Here is a 20,749-nt window from a genome sequence, read left to right as displayed (position 1 = left end):
TATATCAGCCATCTAAAACACTGTTTGTGATAAAAAGTGTCTTTTTTTTTAGAATTTGGGGGGTAGAGCTATTTTCTAAAATAGATCCACATTTGTGTCATACGTTTGTATATTACATTTCTGTTATATAGAGATCAATATTACGCCTTATCAAAATACATTACACTAATATTTAACCTTTAGATAATAAGATTTGTAACATGTAAGAAAAAGCACGTGGTGCGTGATATATTATGCATAAGCACCGAATACGTGCGCAGATATCACATAGTGCAGTAAGTACTTATTGCACAGTAATGTATTTGTTTATATTTTTAGTAACAATTTAGACTCCTTGATAAACCTTATGAATAATGCCCCGTGACACACCTATTAAATAAAAAGTAAAACTATGAACTTTTTAACTAATAAATCTAATAATCTATCATTTTAAACTTTAGATGTTATGTTATTGACATATAAATTCAATCACACGGAACCCACCTACCACAATAAATAAACGCTTTGTAATTTTTTTTATGCAAGTTCACGCACACTATGAAGAACGTGTGTGGTCTGTCAGTGTGTCCACGGCGGTCGGTAACGACGGGTCCCTTGGACCATTCCAATTTTAAAATTTTTAAATCGTGTTTTCATTCGCGAATGTTGTTGAGTGTAGGTGTTTTTTTTTAATTAAAAAGAAATAAGGAAACGTAAGTATGATTTCTAATCTTTACGGTTGTTGCCTTTAAAACGGTTTACGGTGTAGAATTATGAATTTTATTTTCATATTAAATTCAGTGTATCTTACAAAATTAATCTTATTGTTATTTCTTTTATAAAAATTTAATGTTATTATTTTAAAATTAAATTATGTCAGATTATTCTGTTTAATATTTATGTAGGAAGTTGATATATATCTGTGCTGTTCGCTTTGTTTTGTGATATGAAAATTCCCACTAACCAATACATTATTCCTATACAATTATATTATCAAATATCCTTATTAATATTCTGTAAGCAAATTATTATTGTACTATTTTCACATTATTTAAGTTTTATGAATGGTTGTTTTATGCTATTTAGATATTAGTATTGATGTTATTCTTTACCCAAAATCCAAATAAGTTTATTGCAATAAACATCTTATCGAAGAGTAGAGTTTCATTTAACTGAACAAAATATAAATGTTAATACATATTAGACAAGTGACTTTTTAATTGTTTTTTTTAAATTGTTGGTTCGAGGAATTAAACTCTCAGCTTTAATTATTTTGTCGCTGCAGATTCCAAGGTCCTAGGTTAGAATCAATGGTTAGGTCATTGAGTTCTTAATTTTGCTTGTGGACAAATTTTCACATGACACTGATGCCCGGAGTTTAGTGCCTCAAAAATGTATTTGCCGTTGGTCATGGATCATTCACAGAAGAAATATGTTCAAAAGCTATTGGAATTGTTTATATTTCTTGTAATGGTTAATTATATTATACACATTCCTTTCAATATAGCGTGAAGCTTGTAATAGGAAATGGTATAAGATTAGATCTGGGTATCGAATCGGCTACTTTTACATTGAAAGCCGAGTCTTACAGCAGTGATACTCATAAGGTGTACTTTGACAAGCTTATATGGACTTAAGTTTTCAAAGTCGGGGGTTTATTTTCTTTATTAACTTGACTGAAAGATCTTTATAAATTTGTTGGTAAGGCTTCGTGCAAGCCTGGGTACCAATTCAATAAAGTTACATGTTAGGTACAATATGTATATAACCATGTTATGCTCATATTCAATTTAAAACTTTATTGGTTTATGTATTTGTTATATTCATTTAATTTATTGTGTTATTGTACTTTTTGCTTCCTAAATATATATAAATAAATATGCAGATTGTTGATCCTTATTCTACCCGTGGAGCGCCGAGACCAGCAGCTTGTTTATAATGTAAAGTTAGATAATTAATTTGTTATAGCCGTACTAATTGTGCGTAAAGCAACAACAGCCTTTATGAACGTTCTTTAGTAAATGATTAGTCAATCCATTCTTCAATGATCCGTTCAATCACATGAGATCCAATCCAATCTTAGAGATCCAAGGCACCTAGGCGCCACGACATTGGACGACAAAGAGGTTAGTATTATATTATTTTTGGCAGCTTGCCTTGTAGGCCTAGGCATAAACCCGGGTGTTTGGAAATGGTCTCCTTCTGCGAGAATGTCATGTCGCAGAAGGAGACTTCCTCGCACTGCCGGACGGCAGTGCGAGGAAGTCTCCTACGCTGAAAGTGCAAAGTGAAAGAAAGTGCCTACGCTTATTTGATCCGCCGAAGAAGACCGGGTAGGAAGCTTCGGCGCTATGCGCACCTTCTCCTTCCGCCGTAATAGCCACTGAAGCTACGTGGGTTCGAGAATCCTTCTAGTAATAGAAGTCCGCACAGGCGGATCGACCGTCGTGGCGTCACGGTAGCATGCGCAAGCGATCCCGTGGCGCCCACCGAACAGACGGAGAGGATACCGCTGGTGTTTTAGTGTGTATTTCGGTGCACTCGGCGCCGGTGGGTCCCACATAAATGTCATGTCGCAGAAGGAGACTGCGGACGGCAGCGCGAGGAAAGTGCCTACGCTTATTTGATCCGCCGAAGAAGACCGGGTAGGAAGCTTCGGCGCTATGTGCACCTTCTCCTTCCGCCGTAATAGCCACTGGAGTTACGTGGGTTCCCTGTATTCGAGAATCCTTCTAGTAATAGAGGTCCGCACAGGCGGACCGACCGGTGAGGCGTCACGGTAGCATGCGCAAGCGATGCGAAGCGAAAAGAGGCATATACCCGGTGCTGACAATTGGGCCTTATCTACTTATTTCGAATGTCAAATCAATGATGACAGAAAGGAAGAAATCTTTGTTTAACTAAACAGCCGCTAAACAACGTTCATAAGTAAGGTCGTAATATTTTGTTTTAGATATTAATTTACAATAATATCACGTACTATGTACGTACATAGTGGGGGGACACGACGGGCTATGGTCGATTTCAAATGTTATTTTAAACGTACTTTAAAATATATTATGTATTTTATACTATAAGAAAGTTATATATATGAATGATAATGTTGATGTTCTGAACGATTTTGTTCGCGGCGATCGTTCACAATGCAAAATAGTCTGCATTAGAACAGCACGCCATGCGCCAGCTGCAAAACTGCAATGTCGAAGCAGTAGGGCTATTCTGTAAGCACTAACTCGAACTCACCACAGAAACGGACGTGAAATATCAGAAAGTGATATGCGACTTTGACCATAATAATCATTACATTTCAAGAACACGCGAATCAAAATAGTATATCACCATAAGTCGGTTGTCAGCATTTCAAGGGTGAGTAATGCTTGTAGTCGGTATAACTTTGTGTATTATTTGACACAACCAAAATAAAACGTATTAATTGACGTTGTTGAAACAAATTGTATCCGAACCACCCGAAAATATTCGAATTGTATTTACAGAATATTTTATGTGTGTGACTGTAAACAGACTCCGATTCTGCAGCTTCTCATTTCAGCTTCAGATTTCTTATGCAAACCGAGGGTCAACCAAAGCTCAAACTTATGTATTACCTCGTAATCAACAGGTTTATAAGTATAACCAACAAAGCACATTAATATCAAATGAATGCATGTTTTGTTATTTGTTGTTAAAGCGTGGCTCATCGTTGCTCTTATCCCGTTCGTTTATTATTCATCTCTTTCGCTAGTTATATCCTCGGTTACTCTATTTTTGATTTATTATAATATATTATGTCATTCAATATCACATACATAAACAGCGAAGGTAGCGGTATGTGGTCTCTTATGGAATTTCCTTATCTGCTAAGCTGCAATGTAAAAAAATGTCATTCTAGTATTTAAACAGGTTTAAATAATTTGCAGTTTCATTATTCGACCTCCATTTAATTTTTTCTGTTGTGTTAAGATGGCGGAACAGGAAATCGTCATCGAAAATTTATTTGTTTAAGATCACAATGATAAACTTGAAGAATATAATCAAGATAATTTAAGTCGATGTGGGTTATAAGTATTTCAAGTATATATTTGGATATCGCTTAGGGGTTTATAAGTTACGTTACGGGTTCTCGTGTCTCCGTCGTACACATTCCAATTATTTCATTCAATGTAGAATCATAAAACTTGCTTATTGATAGTCTGACCACTAAGGCTATTCTGTAAGAACGTGTCAGAACATCAAAATAGTATATCAACAAGTGAGTTCTTACAGAATCGCACCGCTGAAGTACCGGCGAAAGAAACTAGATATTCGAGCGTCACAATCTATATTCTCTGATTCTGCTGGAGGAGTACTTTAAGCTGCTCATATAGTGTCCGTACTTAAATCCGTACAAGGGTAGCCTCATCGTGAATGAATGTATTTGCATATTGAAGGTAATTTAAAAGGTAATATTTTTCAAGGGCATTAAATTGAGAAACTTTTTTAAGCTCATTATATAAAAAGTATATAAGAAAAGATACGACAAGTGATTTAATTATTTCTCTGAGAAATATCTTCACGCGAGTCCGACTCACTTAAGCGGTTTTTTTGACACGCACAGAAATCTATTTGTTCGTCTATGTGTCTTATTACTTTTTTTTAAATATATTCGTTTGTTCATCTCGTAGGTTACTTTCGTTATTGAAAAATAAACACCTAATATAAGTACGATAGACGACGATCAGCTATTTGTGCAACTTCTTCTGGATATATCACGACCTTATCAATCATTCTACCGCCAAAAAGCAATACCTTATATTGCTCTTCAGGTTTGAAAGGTGTATGAGCTTATCTTAGATCCCACGGTAGGGGGTAATTTGGTATAAGGAGTAAGAAGCCTTATAAGGCCTATTTACTTGTTTGTCTTCCTGGTATGAATTTATCAAGCACTTGGTTTTTTTGTTGATAATCATTTGCTTTAGATTTTAAGGGCGTCAATTAGACAAACAAATACAAAATAGTAGATAAAAAATTAAATCAATTACTTCGACAATTTATTTAATGACCATGTAATAAAACATACATGTCATTTCCGTGTTGCCAGCACAATAAAAACCATCTATAAATTAACTTCGTACACTATCTGATCGAGATAATAATCGTGTGATTGATGATGGCAACAATTATAGTTCACGTTCATTTCATAAATAAAATCTTAGCTCGGTACTTGTTTGTGCATCAACCTAAAACTAGATCAGCTATCATTACGCTGATTTATTACCCTTAACTCTTCTAATGATTCTTCAATTGACCATTTTAAGCATTATTTAAATTCGAGGAAATAATTACGCTTAATAAAAACGTTTGGTATTGAAAAATGTCAGCGTGTGAACATTTTAAAACGAATATACATGTATATATATTTTTAAATTTATGTTTTTATTTATTACAGAATTATTTACATTATAGCCTTAAATATTTAGCAGTACGCATAGTAACAAGAATACACACGCCAAGCATGCCTCATTATACGACGTCATCTTTTGAAGCAATGAATAGCTCTGAAAAGAACTGTTTATTTGAAACAAGAAGCAGCATGCAATGACGTAATGTCAAGTTCTTAAAAGAACTGTTTTTACATTTATTATCTTCATATAATAATCTTCGCTTCAATTGGTTTCACTTCTTCAACGAAAACAACTCAACCTGCTGACTTCTTGAAAGACTAAAATGCCTGAAGTACATACTTTATCTAAAGACAAATTATAGCCAATATTTCCATTAATATGTAAAATTTAGTACATTTTTTATCGAAAACATATTTAGGTTTAATATATTCTCACCAAATTCACGTTAAAATCGTTATTACTGTCATTGATAACGTAATTTAGTTCAATATAATATTAATTCGGCCTCAGCATTATAATATAAATAATCACATGTAATCCCCTGGCCTTGACTGCAAGATTTGAATTCATGTCCAAACAAACCAGTTCTGTGTAATGCGGCACGACTCGTTCGTTTGGCTAGAGGTCTTTATATGTAACATATTAAAAAAAGTTACGCTTTTATATACAATAAAAGAAAGTTTAAAGCTAATTATGACAGAAAGGTAACTTGTCTATGGAACACCCGGGGAATTAACATCCATTGATGCTTATGGCCAATCTTCCAAGATTTTTTTTAAGTAAGAAAGGGCAGACGGTCTTGATACTCACCTGATGGAAAGTAAGCACCGCCTTCCGGTCTTGCAAGGATCCCAGTAAGACTTGAAGGTTTATATGTCATATCGGTTTGGAACAATTTCCGGCGAAAGCTGGTTATAAATCTAGGACATGAGATGGTTGTTCGACCAATTGACAAAATCTCACTGAGGGTATTTTTGAATTCTACACACACACACAACAATACACATATAACAAAATATATACATACAATCACTTACAATTTTCTTATTTACTAGAAGCCCGTCCCAACGTCCGGATTAAACAATTATCTTTTTAAGTAGTATATACTACGTTGGCATGATTTATTTTCAAACTAACTCATCATAGGATTCACAGGAGGTGTTTGACACAAGTCACAGCTCAAAGACGAAGGTGACGCCTCCCATATTTTTTTCTAGTTATCTTGAGTTATATGTGCGTCTATGCTGCCCCGTATTCACACCGTTGTCGTTGTAGATATTAAATTATATTGTATATATATGATATTCTAAAATACAGATATATTCTAAGTTCGTTTGAGAGATACCACGGCCGCTGTATAATTTAAAGCGTAATAATAATGAGCGTTTTAAAAATTTAAATAATAAAAATTATAATAAAATTAACTCGCAAATACGCGGTGAAATAATTTTTAAAATCAGTTACGTAGTTTTTGTGTTTTTCCATTAAAAACAAACAAACAAAAAAAACTTTTATTGATTGTAATGTAATATTAGTACGTAATGTTATATATAATGTCTTTTTGTTATTTTTTTAAGTAAAATATTATGAATTAAATCGTGTAGGAACTATAGAATCCAAGCCATTGAAAATTTCTTAAGATGACTGACCGGAAATGAACTTTGTGGTCATTTATTAAGTGAGAATAAAGTATATATGTATGTATAATAATATACTGCAGATTCTCTTACAATCACATCCTTTATTTATAAAGTATTCTTATTTTTAGCAGCAAAAAGTAATGTGTACAATTTTTTACTTTACAGCAAAACATTAATATAATCGTAGCATTATCACAAGGTTTTCATATTCATATATAATTTTAACCTCTTCGCTTTTTTAAATAAGTAACGTATTTTGTATATTTAGTAAAAAGTAAAATAATGATGATAGGGTTGTTAGTGATAGTTTTATTATTAACAAAGTATTTACTGATATTGAATAAGTAATCGTAAATTGTCTTTTTTATAACTCGATACTTATATTATAAATGCGAAATTTACTCTGACTGTTACACTTTCACCGCAAAACCGCTGAACCGATTTTGATGAAATTTAGTATTTAGTATGGAGCCTGGTTGAACCACAAGGAAGGACAAAAGCTTCCCCCCCAAACATGCGGGCGAAGTCATAGTAGAAGACTGGTATTATATAAACTTAAACATTCATAAGTTTCATAAAAACGTAATGATTTATTGTGTTCAAGAGAAGTACCCAATAAAACCAAAGCTAAGTAAATAGTTATTAATTAACCAATTAATTCAAGAATAATTTATATTATAATTATTTATGACCAAATTGTCGCTAAACAGTGGTACTTGTATTGTTGTGTTCCGATTAGAAGGGTGAGTGAGCCAGAGTAAATACAGGCACGAGGGATATAACATCTTATATCCCAAGCTTGGCGGCGTATTGACGATGTATGTCAATGTCTATGGGCGGTGGTGACCACTCAACATCGAGTTGCCCATTTGCCCGTCCACCTACCAAACATAAAAATATAAATAAATATTACAACAAAATAAGACAAACCTCTATATTCACAATGACAATGAGCAAATGAAATCGTAAAGTTCGCTATGTAAGGAATGTGTGAACTCGAACAATGCGACTGGCCAGATGTGTTCCTTCCTGTTATAAAAAGGCTCAATTACATCACCATAATATTTAAAATTCGTATATATGTCGCGGATTCAAATGGATTGCCATTTTAATGGTCACCATTGTTGTCCAATATGTTGATTTTATTAAATCAGTCAGTGCACACGTCCGGCGCTGGCGTTGTCCTGAGAGCAAAAGACCAAGGGGGTCGAGATCTAGACAAACGATCGGCGCTACTGACAGATACACCATTATATTTTATATTTCCATTATTCGGCTGTACAATAAAGTAGGCATCCGTCTTATATTTTCACAACTAGACGTCTGATAACCGACCAACCTACATGACATGGTGTTGCTATTCTAATAAGTGACGTCGTATACCCGCTTAAAATTATTATCTCTGACATATATAAATATTATACAAAACACTCTTTTTTAAATAAGAGGAATTATTTTATAATTATTACGTGTCTTCAAAATACTTCCGGAACAACTCGCCTGCATGTTAGGTAATGAGGTAGGTCCTCGGGGTTCAATCTTGCTTCATACTTAATTTTAACAAAATCGGTTCAGTGGTTTAGCCGTGTAAGTGTAACAGACATACAGAGTTGTTTTCATATTTATAATATTACTATAGATTCCGCAAATTTGAAGATAAAATACCTTAAAAATGATAATATTTTATACAAATTGGTTTTTATCAACACTTTTAAATCATCATTTTACAGGTTTAAATACTGCAATGATATTTTAATGATGTTGAAGAAAAACTTATAAAGACAATAATAGGTATATAAAATAAATATATACAAATGCATACAAAAGGTTTTTTGTTATTTAAATAGAAATCATTATTGAAGTTAGTCTGTCTGTAGCATCTTAACTACTAAACGAAATGACCAATTTAAAATTTTCTATTTGAAACCTGATGTGATCGAGATGATTCTTAGCTATGAATTACGAAGATCTGTTCAGGCATTTGAATATCATCAGCTCATCTACTATTTGACAGACCAGTCTTATCAACTTTCTTAGGTTCGATTTATTTGAAATTGCTATTATTCCCTCTACGCGACGACGCTTATATGTATGTATGTATGTGTGTAAAATATTACTAGGTACTTATAATAAAGTTAAAGGGCCAACAGGATTTTTCACTTTTTAGAGGATGTTTTTCGTGTCATTTATTCAGTTAGGTATTAAAATTTATCGTATAATTTTTTTATTTGGATAATTTCTTTACAGACATGACACCAATATCGTCGACGTGAAATGCAGAACATATCCAGGTCACATCCGAGATAAAATGTCAGAGAAATACGAGGTTACAATGACAGATAGCGCCGTGATTACGAAGCAACGGGTTTCGCCCTTTTTCAGACAGGTCTGATATATAAATATATATACTATTGTTCGCCCAGAGGTCGTAATTTGGCCATAAACATCATTGATCATCCGAGGAAAACATTTATACATGTGACAAAAGTTTTTATTGTACTCTTATTTAATACTAAAGATCTTCAATAACTCCAAAAAAAAAAACTTATTTATTAAACTAGTATTGTTCAATTATTGTGTACAAAATATTTACAAATTATATTTGTTAACTGGCCAGGTTTAATGGTGTTTCTATTAGTGAAAACCTTATCAAAATCCGTTTGCGTGGTTAAGAAGAGGATAGCGGAGACACAGACAGAGAAATTCAATGATTTTGTTTTATACGATTTATAGATTATATCGATCTCATTTCTTCTAGTAATATTATTAGTAACATATTAGAACGTGAAACCATTAATAATCAAAGCATGAAGATTTGATTTGAAAATCAACAGCTTAGATTATACTTATTTACTTCATATATATAATGGAACGTAATTTATTACTTTAAAGTAAAACGATTTTACGTCAGAAATGTTTCACTCGAACCCGAGTTTTTTCAAACGAGGCGTGAAGAGGCATCTTGCGGGCCGGCAAGGCGAAAACGGCTAGTGCAGAACATTCTTCCTGACTGTACTGGCCATCGTCGCGTTTGGACTCTACTACCACTTATAATAAGGTGGAGTAGAGTCATTTGGCCTCCCGGCGAATATATATAAAAAAAATGTTGCTTTAAATACGAATTTGTTTTTTTTTTTCTCGTCCCGTCCAAAGATGGTACACTTCACAACCTGTTTTAAAAATTTAACAAAGATTAAAAATTAGTCACTAGACGGAGAGAATTTGAAACTTGTAACATATTGGTGATATTGGATTCCTCGAATCGGTTCCGTAAAACGGAAAGCTTAAATAAAGTATTATATTGATATATATCTTATCTTTACCATATATGTTTTGCTATCCTACTCATTTTTATAATACAATTTATATGTAAGACAAGGATGACGATATATCATCTTCACTTTCAGAATTACTTACGGTTTTAGTCGATCGACTTTTGTTAATAATAAAGTGATAACACGTTATTAATAAAGCGATTTTTCAAAAAAAAATTACCCTCTTTCACTAAAAGAAATTTTAAACTATTTATTTTAATGTTTACGTGAAATTAAAAATCGAGTTAGACTTTGTATGTGAATAAGAAATAAGAATCATCTCGATATCAGCTGTTGGCGGTGAGCGGTGTCGTGTTGTACATGATTGGTACTGGCGCCAACATCGCTTACCCTGGAGTCCTGCTGCAACAGCTGCGGCAACCAGACTCAGCTGTTCATCTGACACCAGAACATGAGTCATGGATCGGTAAGTATTTAATTATCAATATCATAAATAATAATTACATTGTAAAACATAACTTGAAATCCATTGGTCCAGATAAAGTGAGTAGATAAACTAACGTATTACAGATCTCAAGTCCTTAACACTTTCCTTGGCAGAATAAAAACAGTTTTTATTCTGTCGAGAAATATTTAGTAGCAAGCCTTGGAGAACCAGTAACTACAGGCACAAGACACATAACATCTTAGACTCCAAGGTTGGTGGCGCATTGGCGATGTAAGGAACGGTTAATATTTCTTACAGCGCCAATATCTATGGGCGGTTACCCAGTAACTTTTTATCGGTCCGACCTGGGGTTTGACTCCAGGACCACATGATTTGTGGCATTATTGTGCCACTAAACCAACGCGTTAACCAACATATATAATATACATATAGCTGTATATTTGAATCTATGTAATCAGTGTAATTACGATCTCGTCTCGAATTCGCAGAATATAATTTTCAAAAGAATCCGAATGTTTATATAACTATTATTATGTTACATGTACATAAATAATGATTGCTTGTAATCACAGCGAGATACTCTGACGACTTCGAATTATATACCGCGCTATGTATTATTAATTTGAATCTGTATTATTGTTATTATTTTTCAGTCTTTGTTTATTCAGCTATATACTAATTACGTATTAAGTGCCACTAACTTACTGACATACCTTACTCACACGCAGCCTTTCGGTGGACTGTCAATCTTATGAAAGATTACAAAGTTGATCATAGACAATTTTTAGTACACCTTCTAGTTTTGACATATTGAAAGACAAAGAAACAGAATCAAAGACAAAATATACGTTATTCAATTCGATTCTTACGAGCACTTTTGCATGATTTTACATGATTATATTAAATATAAATCTACCACAGATATTAGCGACCTAAGAAATATTAACCATTCCTTAAATTGCCAATGCGCTACCAACCTTAGGAACTGAGATGTTATGTCCCTTGTGCTTGTAGTTACACTGGCTCAATCAGCTTTTCAATCGGAACATAACAATGCTTTGTAATGATTCTTGGCTATAGAACGTTTGAGGTAATACACCCACTGTGTTACCTTCCTATACATTGCACAAAGCCCTACCACCAAGTAAGAGCATGGAATAATTAATAAGACATAGATTTATTTTTGTCTATATTTTTTAATTATGGGTTTAATTGATGGCCTGAAATAAAAGTTATTATTTCTTTATTTATTTTTACTTGTAATCAACGGCGTTACAAAAATGGTTGTACAGTTATTACTCATTACTGAAGTAAGGCCACATAGGATTACAATTTTACAATAATATAATAATAATAATAATGTCCTTCAGACCGATTTCGGCCACGGCGGCCAATCCCAAGAGAGATTAGCCAACTGTGCAGGAGATAATAGGACAAGAGTGCACAAGTGTGTGCGCAAACACAGGTGCACTCTCTGTTCCCTTACTCTCATAATCCGATGGGACGGCAATCCGACACGACCGGAAAGAGTTCAGGCGCAGGAGAAACGGCTTTACGTGCTTTCCGAGGCACGAGAGTGTACACACTTCCAACTTTCAGACTCCGGGCTGCTACTGAGAATTTTCTGACAGAAAAACCCAATAACTTTTTATTGGCCCGACCGGCCTTATATCAAGCCACTAGACCAACGAGGTAGTCTAGTCAGTCAGTCTAGTCAGTCAGTCTAGTCAGTCAACAATTTTATAATACGAAGCTTCAGAAAAACTAAAAGTAAAGACATAGTATAAGTATTAATATTTACAGTAAAAAAATAAAATAAAAATAAAAACATTCTTGCTTAATATTAATGCGAGAATTCGTATGTAATGTTTGTGTTCACTTGTTTGTGTGTGTGTGTGTGCTTATTATTCACTTTATTTTTTTCCGATGAATTTGAATTATTTCTCCTTTCAATTGCATTTTTGATAAGTGGAAAAAGTCAAGGTCAGAATAAAATTTGTTATAAGTTCGTGCCAGACGTTGTGTGATGGAATTTTGGGCATAGTTAGAATTTGACTTACGCACATGGAAAAGGTTGGGTTTACCTGATCTAAATGAAGATGCGTTTAACGAAAAGGCTGATAATAGGTCCGGACAGTCAATTTTGCCTACCAATATTGCTTGAGCACATCACTCTGTTGTCTTCTGTGTTCAAGTGTGTCCATATTATAGTGCACATGCTTCTTCATAGCTGCTAAATTTTTTGTAATCCTTAGAAGTTAGGTATCTGATAAAATGCTTTTGAATGGATTCGAGTCTCTGAGCATGTATAGCATAATAGGGTGTCCAAATATTACAAGCGTACTCAAGTATACTTCGAACGTATACAAAATTTTAATACAGTCAATATTGTTGAAGGTATGTGTAATACGCTTAACATAGCCTAACTGTTTGTATGCCTTTTCTGCCACGATATCAACGTGATCGTTCATTGATAGCTAAGCATCAATCTTAATTTCCAGATCCCTGACGTTGTCAACTCTAGAAATATTTACATTGTTAATTTTATATTCGAAGTTTATTATGTTTTTTTGTACGAGTTTTTTACGAGTCAACGTTAAGTAATGACATTTTTTAACATTAACAATGATTCTATTTCGGCTGTAATATTCTGCCAAGGAATTTAGGTCTTCCTGTAGCTTGAAATAGTCTTCAATAGAACGTATTTTAAGGAAAACTTTCTTGTCATCAGCGAACATCAGATGTTGCGCGTGTTTAAAGCAGTGACCAATGTCAAATAGATATGCATTGTATAAAAGGGGACCTAGAATGAAACCTTGAGGTACCCCTGACGGTATAATTATAAAATCACTTCTGGCGCTTCCCGTTACTACAGCCTGCATACGGTTCTTAATATACGATGTCAGCCATCGAAGCAAGTTGCCGTGTACACCCAAAACGCTTAGTTTGTGTAGCAGGATTACGTGATCCACGCGGTCGAAAGCTTTTTCAAAATCCGTGTAGATCACGTCAACTTGGCATCTGTCATTCATGCTTCGTAGCACATAGTCAATAAAAACAGCTAGATTTGTTACGGTTGAACGATTTTTCATGAAGCCGTGCTGCTCGCAGGGGATAGATCTTGAAATTATAGGGCTTAGGTGAGTGTAAACAGTTGATTCAAATAGTTTACTTATCACATTTAATATTGAAATGGGTTGGTAATTTTCAATTTGTGTTTTGGAGCCACTTTTGTGTATGAGTACTATAAGAGCTTTTTTCCAGATATCTGGAAAACTACAGAACTTATTTATGGAGAGGTTGAAAATGATAGTTAGTGGCTTAGCTAAATTTGCAGCGCATTTGCTTAAAAATATAGGTGGAATGCCGTAATTCCCCGCTTCTTTGTTGAGTTTTAACGCTTTGAGCAATTTTAAGATGACATCCTCATCTAAAACGATTTTACTAATTGCACATTTATGAAATTGAACTGGGAAACTTTCCAAGTCGTAGGAGTTTGTTGGTTTAACAAAGACACTTTTAAAGAACTCACTAAAGCCATGCATGCATGCAGCTTCATCCGCATAAGTTATGTTACCTAATGATAGCTTAGTAGGATATCCGTTTTTATTATTTCTTAGAGATTTTGTAAGAGAAAATAGAAGTTTAGGATCTTTTAGGATATAAGTCTGTATGCGTTGGTTATAAGAGTCGTAATGCTTTCTTTGAATTATTTTTTGCCTTGTTCTTAATATAGCGAACCCATCATAGTCACGAGGATTTTTGTGTTGTTTCCATTATTTGTGTTTCAGAAGCTTTTCTTTAACTATGTGAATTAAGTATTTGAAATACCAGACAGGAAAATTCGATTTAGACTTCGCTGATACTGTAACGAATTTCTGTATGGTTTCATTTAAAATAGAATAAAAAGATTCAACAACGCCGTTTATTGAATCAGCTGATAGTACTTCATGCCATTTAATCCAAGACAGATGTTCATTGAATCGGATGTAGCCTGCTTTGAAAAAGTTAAGTTTATTAATTGGTTTCGGACGGTTATTACGAATTAGTAGGCTAGAGAGATTAAATTGAAGATATGGATGATATACGTCCTCTGAGGTAAGAGGACTAGAGCATTGACTTACACTGAAGTCAATGTTACTAAACAAAAGATCTAATGTATTTTGTTTACAGTTTGTAATAGTATTTTGTTGCTTCAGACCCTTTTTTTTCGCTGGAAAAACGCATTTACGCGTTTCCCCCACATGAGGTGGGGGGGGGGTATGTGGGGCTCGCCGGCACTGAAGGCGCCCTAACCCCAGCGGCGCTTACTTTGGGGGAAGAAGGTGAGCATAGCGTCGGCGCCTCCTCCCGGGTCTTCTTCGGCGGAGCGAATTAGCGGCGGCTGACCTCGCCTCTCGCTCTCGCTCCGCGACCTCCTTCTGCAACATAACACACTCGCAAAAAGAGACCATCTCCATCCAACACCTCTCGCTGCCAAGCATGGCATTAATCACGCTCGGCAGCGAGATGTCTCCGCCAACTATCGCCGCTAGGATATGCCTCTGGGGCCCCCACGCAGCACACTCCGTCAAAGTGTGATGTGCCGTGTCCAGTGGCGCACCACACTCATGGCAGGAGGGTGATATCTCCCGCCTCGCTATCCCGTGCATTTACTTACCGATGCAGCCGTGTCCGGTAAGCACTTGCGTCAGTCTAAACGTAAGTGTGCCGCTCCTTCTTGTTACCCAGCGATTCAAATGGGGGCGGATCGCCTCCACTGTCGCCAGGCCTGCTGATGGGGATCCCAGATCCTCCTCCCATCTGCGATCGAGAGCTTGTTGGGCTACAGACCTGATTCGCCCCACCTCCGCTGATCCTAGACCGTCGCCATTCGCCCTGGCTTCCACCCGAAATCGATGCACTTCCGCGAGTACCTCGGCTTGGAGTTCCCAGGGCGGATCACTCGCAAGAAGTGTCGCCGCCGTCCACGACACCGTACGGTAACCTCGTACCGCTCTCACCACTATAACTCTCTGCGGTCTCCTCAGAAAAGCTCTATTACGAGCGGTGAGAGCGTCTACCCATATGGGTGCACCATATAGCGCCATGGAGCGCAGTACACCGGCGTATAATCGCCGGCATGGTGATTCCGGCCCTCCCACATTAGGTAGGAGGCAGCCTAAGGCGGCTGCGGCATTAATGAGTTTCGGGCTCAATTGGACAAAGTGCTGCCTGAAGCTCCATCTTCCGTCCAGGATCAGACCCAGATACCTTATCTGGGCCTTCACCTTTATCACTGTCCCTTGGACTGTGATACACGCTCCACGAGGGGGGTTGCTTCAGACCCGAGAGATTACATATATCTAGAAAATTTACTAAAGCATCGTGTAATTCGATTCCTCCAGCTTTTTGAACGCTTGGTCCGTAATCTGACCATGTAACGTTAGGTAAGTTGAAATCAACGGCTAGAATAAAATAATCGTTAGGGTACTTTGATACTAGTTCCGCAAGACAAGAGGTGATAGACTTGAGAGGAATAGGTAAAAGGGTATCTGGCGGCGCATAAATTAATCCTATGTGGATACTTCGATTGCCCTTTGCTTTCAGAGATTGAGGTGGTATAGTCCCATTCATTATTATTATTGTTATAAATACAAAATAAACATAAGGCGGAAAAAAGTGCCTTTATGATCCTACTTGAATAAAAAATTATTGGATATATAATTAGATTAAATATTTTTTACATTTCAGCATCAATCTTAGGCCTAGCTCTTATATCCGGCATCATCGTGGCACCGTTCTGTCTGCAGAAGTTGGGGCGACGTCTTACTAACCAGCTGAGCACTCTTCCCGCCCTCGCTGGGTGGGCCTTGCTGGTGGCCGCCAAGGGACCTACAGCACTACTGATGAGCAGGTCCTTGCAGGTAAAGAAATTAATGGATGAATTTGTAAAAAAAAAACGAAATTCATGGCAGATCGATACGATAGCGAAATTTCAGAAAATGATATGCTACAATGACTTTAATAATTGTAACAACTTTAATATTTCACGAAGTGAGTAAGTGATTAATGAGCCGTTTGCCGTCCATTGCTGGACGAAAGCCTCCCCCATAGAACGCTAACCATGCCGATTAATGATTACGCCTTAAACTAGTCACGTATTTCTTCAAGTTCTTAATTCATTCGTGTTATTAATTGCTCAAGAATCTTCACCAGAACACATGCAGACTATAATATTAATAGAGTATGAGGTCCAAAACTTCACGTGCTATTCGAAGCACTGTAGTCGTTACCCCTATTCCCGATCTATAATTATGAATTACTTGAAAAAACAACCAAGTAATTCCATATCGACATACAATAAGCAAGTTCCCAATGAAGTTGTTAAAACAGTCGAGTTATATAATATTGTGTAGCGTTTCAAATACAAAACAGTCAAGCTATTTATATATTTACGACGATCAATTGACATCAGTGACTTGTGTTAATTATTGGTGGGTCGTGTTCTCAATTATAAATAGGTTGTGGAAATGAATATAACGATACCGTCCTTCTGTGGCGACTAGAACAAAGTGTAAAGTGTATTATATAAACTAAAGGCCGGCTTTCAACGCAATAATTTACCAAACTTAAAAAAAAATATCGCCACGGGATGGCAGATTTGAGTTTATAATTGAGTTTGTAAATAATATCTTATCCTTACTAATATAAATGCGAATGACAGTTTGTTTGTTTATTTATTTGTTTGTTACGCTTTTACGTCTTAACTACTCAACCGATCATAATGAAATTTTGCATACACGATTTCAGGGGTACCGAAAAGAACATTAAGATCCTAACAGGTAATGGGGGGGCCCATTACCGGAAAATAGTTTAAATATAAATAAAAACATAGTCTCGTTATTAAATCCGGCGATCGGACATTCAGAGTTAATTTTCACAATTTTCATAACTTTACAAAAAAAACAAACTTTAACATTTATAATATTAAGATCACTTCTCAATCATATGTTTTAATCAGATCGATCGTCGCCATCTTATCATGTTTAAATATTTAAATCGAACATGCTACGATTAGCGATAAAAATGCGCGGAATAATTTAACGGTTAATTTCAGTGAGGTATATTTTTTTCCGAATAATGGTAGATTTTGTCACCTCAACTCAAAAAAACTCAAAAAAAGTTACAGCTCTTGTCACTGAGTATACATACGAATCGCGTGTTCTCGATCACAGGATGAGTAAAGACATAAACAACTTTGACGTTGAATTGACGCGACATCATTGGTCGAGTTTTTTAATAATCTGTATTCATCATGGATTCATAAAAAAAACCCTGTTGAATGTCGGCGAAGCTGTTATTAGAACTTTGGAAGTAAATACAAAGCGGATATTAGTAGTTAAGTGAAATAGTGTCGTATTATAAATAAAGATATATCAATCAATAATAATAAATTAAGTATCAAATGTTGGTACAGAAATAAGATACGTTACAATTATTAGGATTGTTTAACATAATTTATTTTAAATATAAATGCCAGCTAAACTCACTTGGGATAAAAAGTCGTTTGCAATATCAATGTAATTTTATTGGATACTAGCAGGTAATACGATGATTTTTACTTGATGTTTTTACGCCCCTTGCTACCGCATAGAGAGGTCGCACCTCTCACTCTACCTCGGCTAAAAGAATAGACTATATAAATATGCGTCACAAGCGTTTCACACAAACGTTACATTTTTTTTATTGAAAAGGTAGGCGGACGAGCATATGGGCTACCTGATGGTAAGTGGTCACGAACGCCCATAGACATTGGCATTGTAATAAATGTTAATGCCAATGCGCCACTAACCTCAGAAACTAAGATGTTATGTCCCTTGTGCCTGTAATTACACTGGCTCACTCATCCTTCAAACCGGAACACAACAGTACCAAGTACTGCGTTAGAATATCTGATGAGTGGGTGGTACCTACCCAAACGAGCTTGCACAAATCCCTACCACCAGTAATCTGTCATAAGAACAGACTATAGTCGATTCGGAGCCTATTATTCAATAGGCTTTGGTCCTTAAAAAAAGTTGGATTGATAATTGAATGTATATAATGTATTATAAGATATAAAAATCGTGTTATTTAATCATCGACAATAAACATATATAAACTATACATAACTGAATGAAGAGAATGCAAAATTCCTAACGTCGATGCAAAAAATTTACATATTTTTATGTTATACAAATCAATTCGTTATAATTGGAACACAAATAATTGGACAGGAGACTTGCAACCATTCCAGGAGCCGAATTCTACTAATTTATAACGATTACGAGACGTTTCCGATTCAATTCCGATCAAACTTTAAATCATCTGTATTTATTCGAATCGGAACCGAACCGATATGATGTTAACACATACCGCTGTGTCAAAACCAAACTTAATTCTTAAGTCTTATAACAATAGTCGATAATTAAATTAAATAATAGGAAAACGGTTCGATTCGATTACGATAAAGTGACAATATGTTGGTAGAATAAGCCCCAGGTATGTTTTGTGCGGTAGATATTTTTAATTTTAATTTGCATATCTTAAATACTATCTTAAATAAATAACTTATAATCAATTTAGACAAAACTACTAAACGTTAACCTCCTCTAAAACTATTCATAAAAAGCCCACGTATTTAAATATTTCGAATTTAAATATTATTTTATAAAATTTAATTCTCTATACTAATTACAGGGCTTCGGCATGGGCATCCAAGCAGCCGCCGCACCTGTTTCCATCGCTGAGTACTCTGCCCCAAAACACAGAGGAGCCTTCCTCGCAACTATTGCGTTTTCATTCGCAACCGGTATGCTGGTTGCTCACATCTTCGGTACCTTACTGTACTGGAGAACGGCAGCTTTAGCCTGTGGTTCTTTTTATGTGGTATCTCTCGTCTTAATCTCGTTATCACCTGAAACACCACCATTCCTCGCGACGAAAGGCAGATTCAGTGAATGCCGTAAAGCATTTCGATGGTTAAGAGGGCAGGATGATGACGCTGAGAAGGAACTAGAAGTTCTCCTGAATAGCCAAAAACATAAAGATAGTGAAACACCAAAAGCATCAAAGATAAAAATGTATTCTCAGATCATTATGAAGCCGGAATTTTACAAGCCAACTGTGATCATGATGTTCATGTTCGTACTTTTCCAGATATCTGGAATGACTGTGGTACCATCTTATACGGTACCAATGATGGCGGAAGTTACAGATGGTACCATAGAATCTTACACGAGTATGCTGATGGTTGATTTTGTCAGGTTCGCTACAGCAGTGTTGGCGTGTATCGTCGTCAACAAGCTGAATCGACGCACAGTGCTTTTCATGGGAATTTATATCAGCGTAGCTTCATTATTTTTGACTTCTCTTCTATTATATTTAAGGGATTTTGGATATATAGCTGACGAATACAAATGGACGCCTGTAGTGCCTACCTTGTTTTATATATTTGGAAAAACATTGGGAATTCTGCCCATACCTTGGGCAATCGCTGGAGAAATATTTCCCTTAGCGTACAGATCTCTTGGAAGCGGAATTTCGGGAATGTTTCTTTCCATAATGTTTTTCGTTGTGGTAAAAACTGCACCCACATCTTTCAGACAGATTGGAGTCAAAGGAACATTTTGCGTTTATGGAATAAGTATAGCTATTTGTGGTGCTTTCTTATTTTATCTTTTACCTGAGACTAAGGGAAAAACTCTATACGAAATCGAAAGTTACTTTAAGGGACATAAAGAAAAAACGGGAAAGGTAGGAAAGGAAGTTAGTGAAAAAGATCGAATTTTAGATTTGGAGAAAGTGGAAGAGGGTTGATAGGGCGAATGTAATATTTAGGAGACGCCTTCCAGCTTTAAGCAGCTGGCCCTGTAGTTAGGAGGAATATCTTATGAAGACTAAAAGTTTAATTTATTGCCCAATTAGCTGAAACAAGGATCCATTGATATTATTACAAAATTCCCTTGATGTTAAAATGCAATAAAAATGCAATAAATGCAACAG

General features: G+C 35.6%; 1 protein-coding gene across 2 annotated transcripts; it reads left to right on the top strand.

Moving 5' to 3' along the window:
* Window positions 1-531: 531 nt before the first annotated feature.
* LOC126777885 (facilitated trehalose transporter Tret1-like) lies at window positions 532-20,746 on the top strand. Of its 2 annotated transcripts, none has more exons than XM_050501172.1 (5): window positions 532-692; window positions 9,248-9,386; window positions 10,606-10,741; window positions 16,516-16,629; window positions 19,445-20,746. In XM_050501172.1, the coding sequence occupies exons 3-5, from the start codon at window positions 10,727-10,729 to the stop codon at window positions 20,561-20,563; spliced, it is 1,248 nt and encodes a 415-aa protein (XP_050357129.1). In that variant the 5' UTR covers window positions 532-692; window positions 9,248-9,386; window positions 10,606-10,726; the 3' UTR covers window positions 20,564-20,746. The 2 variants fall into 2 exon arrangements, with proteins under 2 accessions (XP_050357129.1, XP_050357128.1); XM_050501171.1 differs by having other exon boundaries at window positions 16,457-16,629.
* The last annotated feature ends 3 nt before the right edge of the window (window positions 20,747-20,749 follow it).

The sequence above is a fragment of the Nymphalis io genome, chromosome 24, assembly GCF_905147045.1.
Source record: "Nymphalis io chromosome 24, ilAglIoxx1.1, whole genome shotgun sequence".
Taxonomy (NCBI): Eukaryota; Metazoa; Arthropoda; class Insecta; order Lepidoptera; family Nymphalidae; genus Nymphalis; species Nymphalis io.
Note: the sequence above shows the minus strand (reverse complement) of the source record. Positions and strands in the feature narration are given on the sequence as shown.

Bases quoted from the DNA above. Each gene is read 5' to 3' on its own strand.
- LOC126777885 (XM_050501171.1), top strand. From the start codon at position 9,309: ATGTCAGAGAAATACGAGGTTACAATGACAGATAGCGCCGTGATTACG. The intron at 9,387-10,605 runs GTCTGATATATA...TCTCGATATCAG, and splicing joins TTTCGCCCTTTTTCAGACAG to CTGTTGGCGGTGAGCGGTGT. The intron at 16,630-19,444 runs GTAAAGAAATTA...TACTAATTACAG, and splicing joins TGATGAGCAGGTCCTTGCAG to GGCTTCGGCATGGGCATCCA.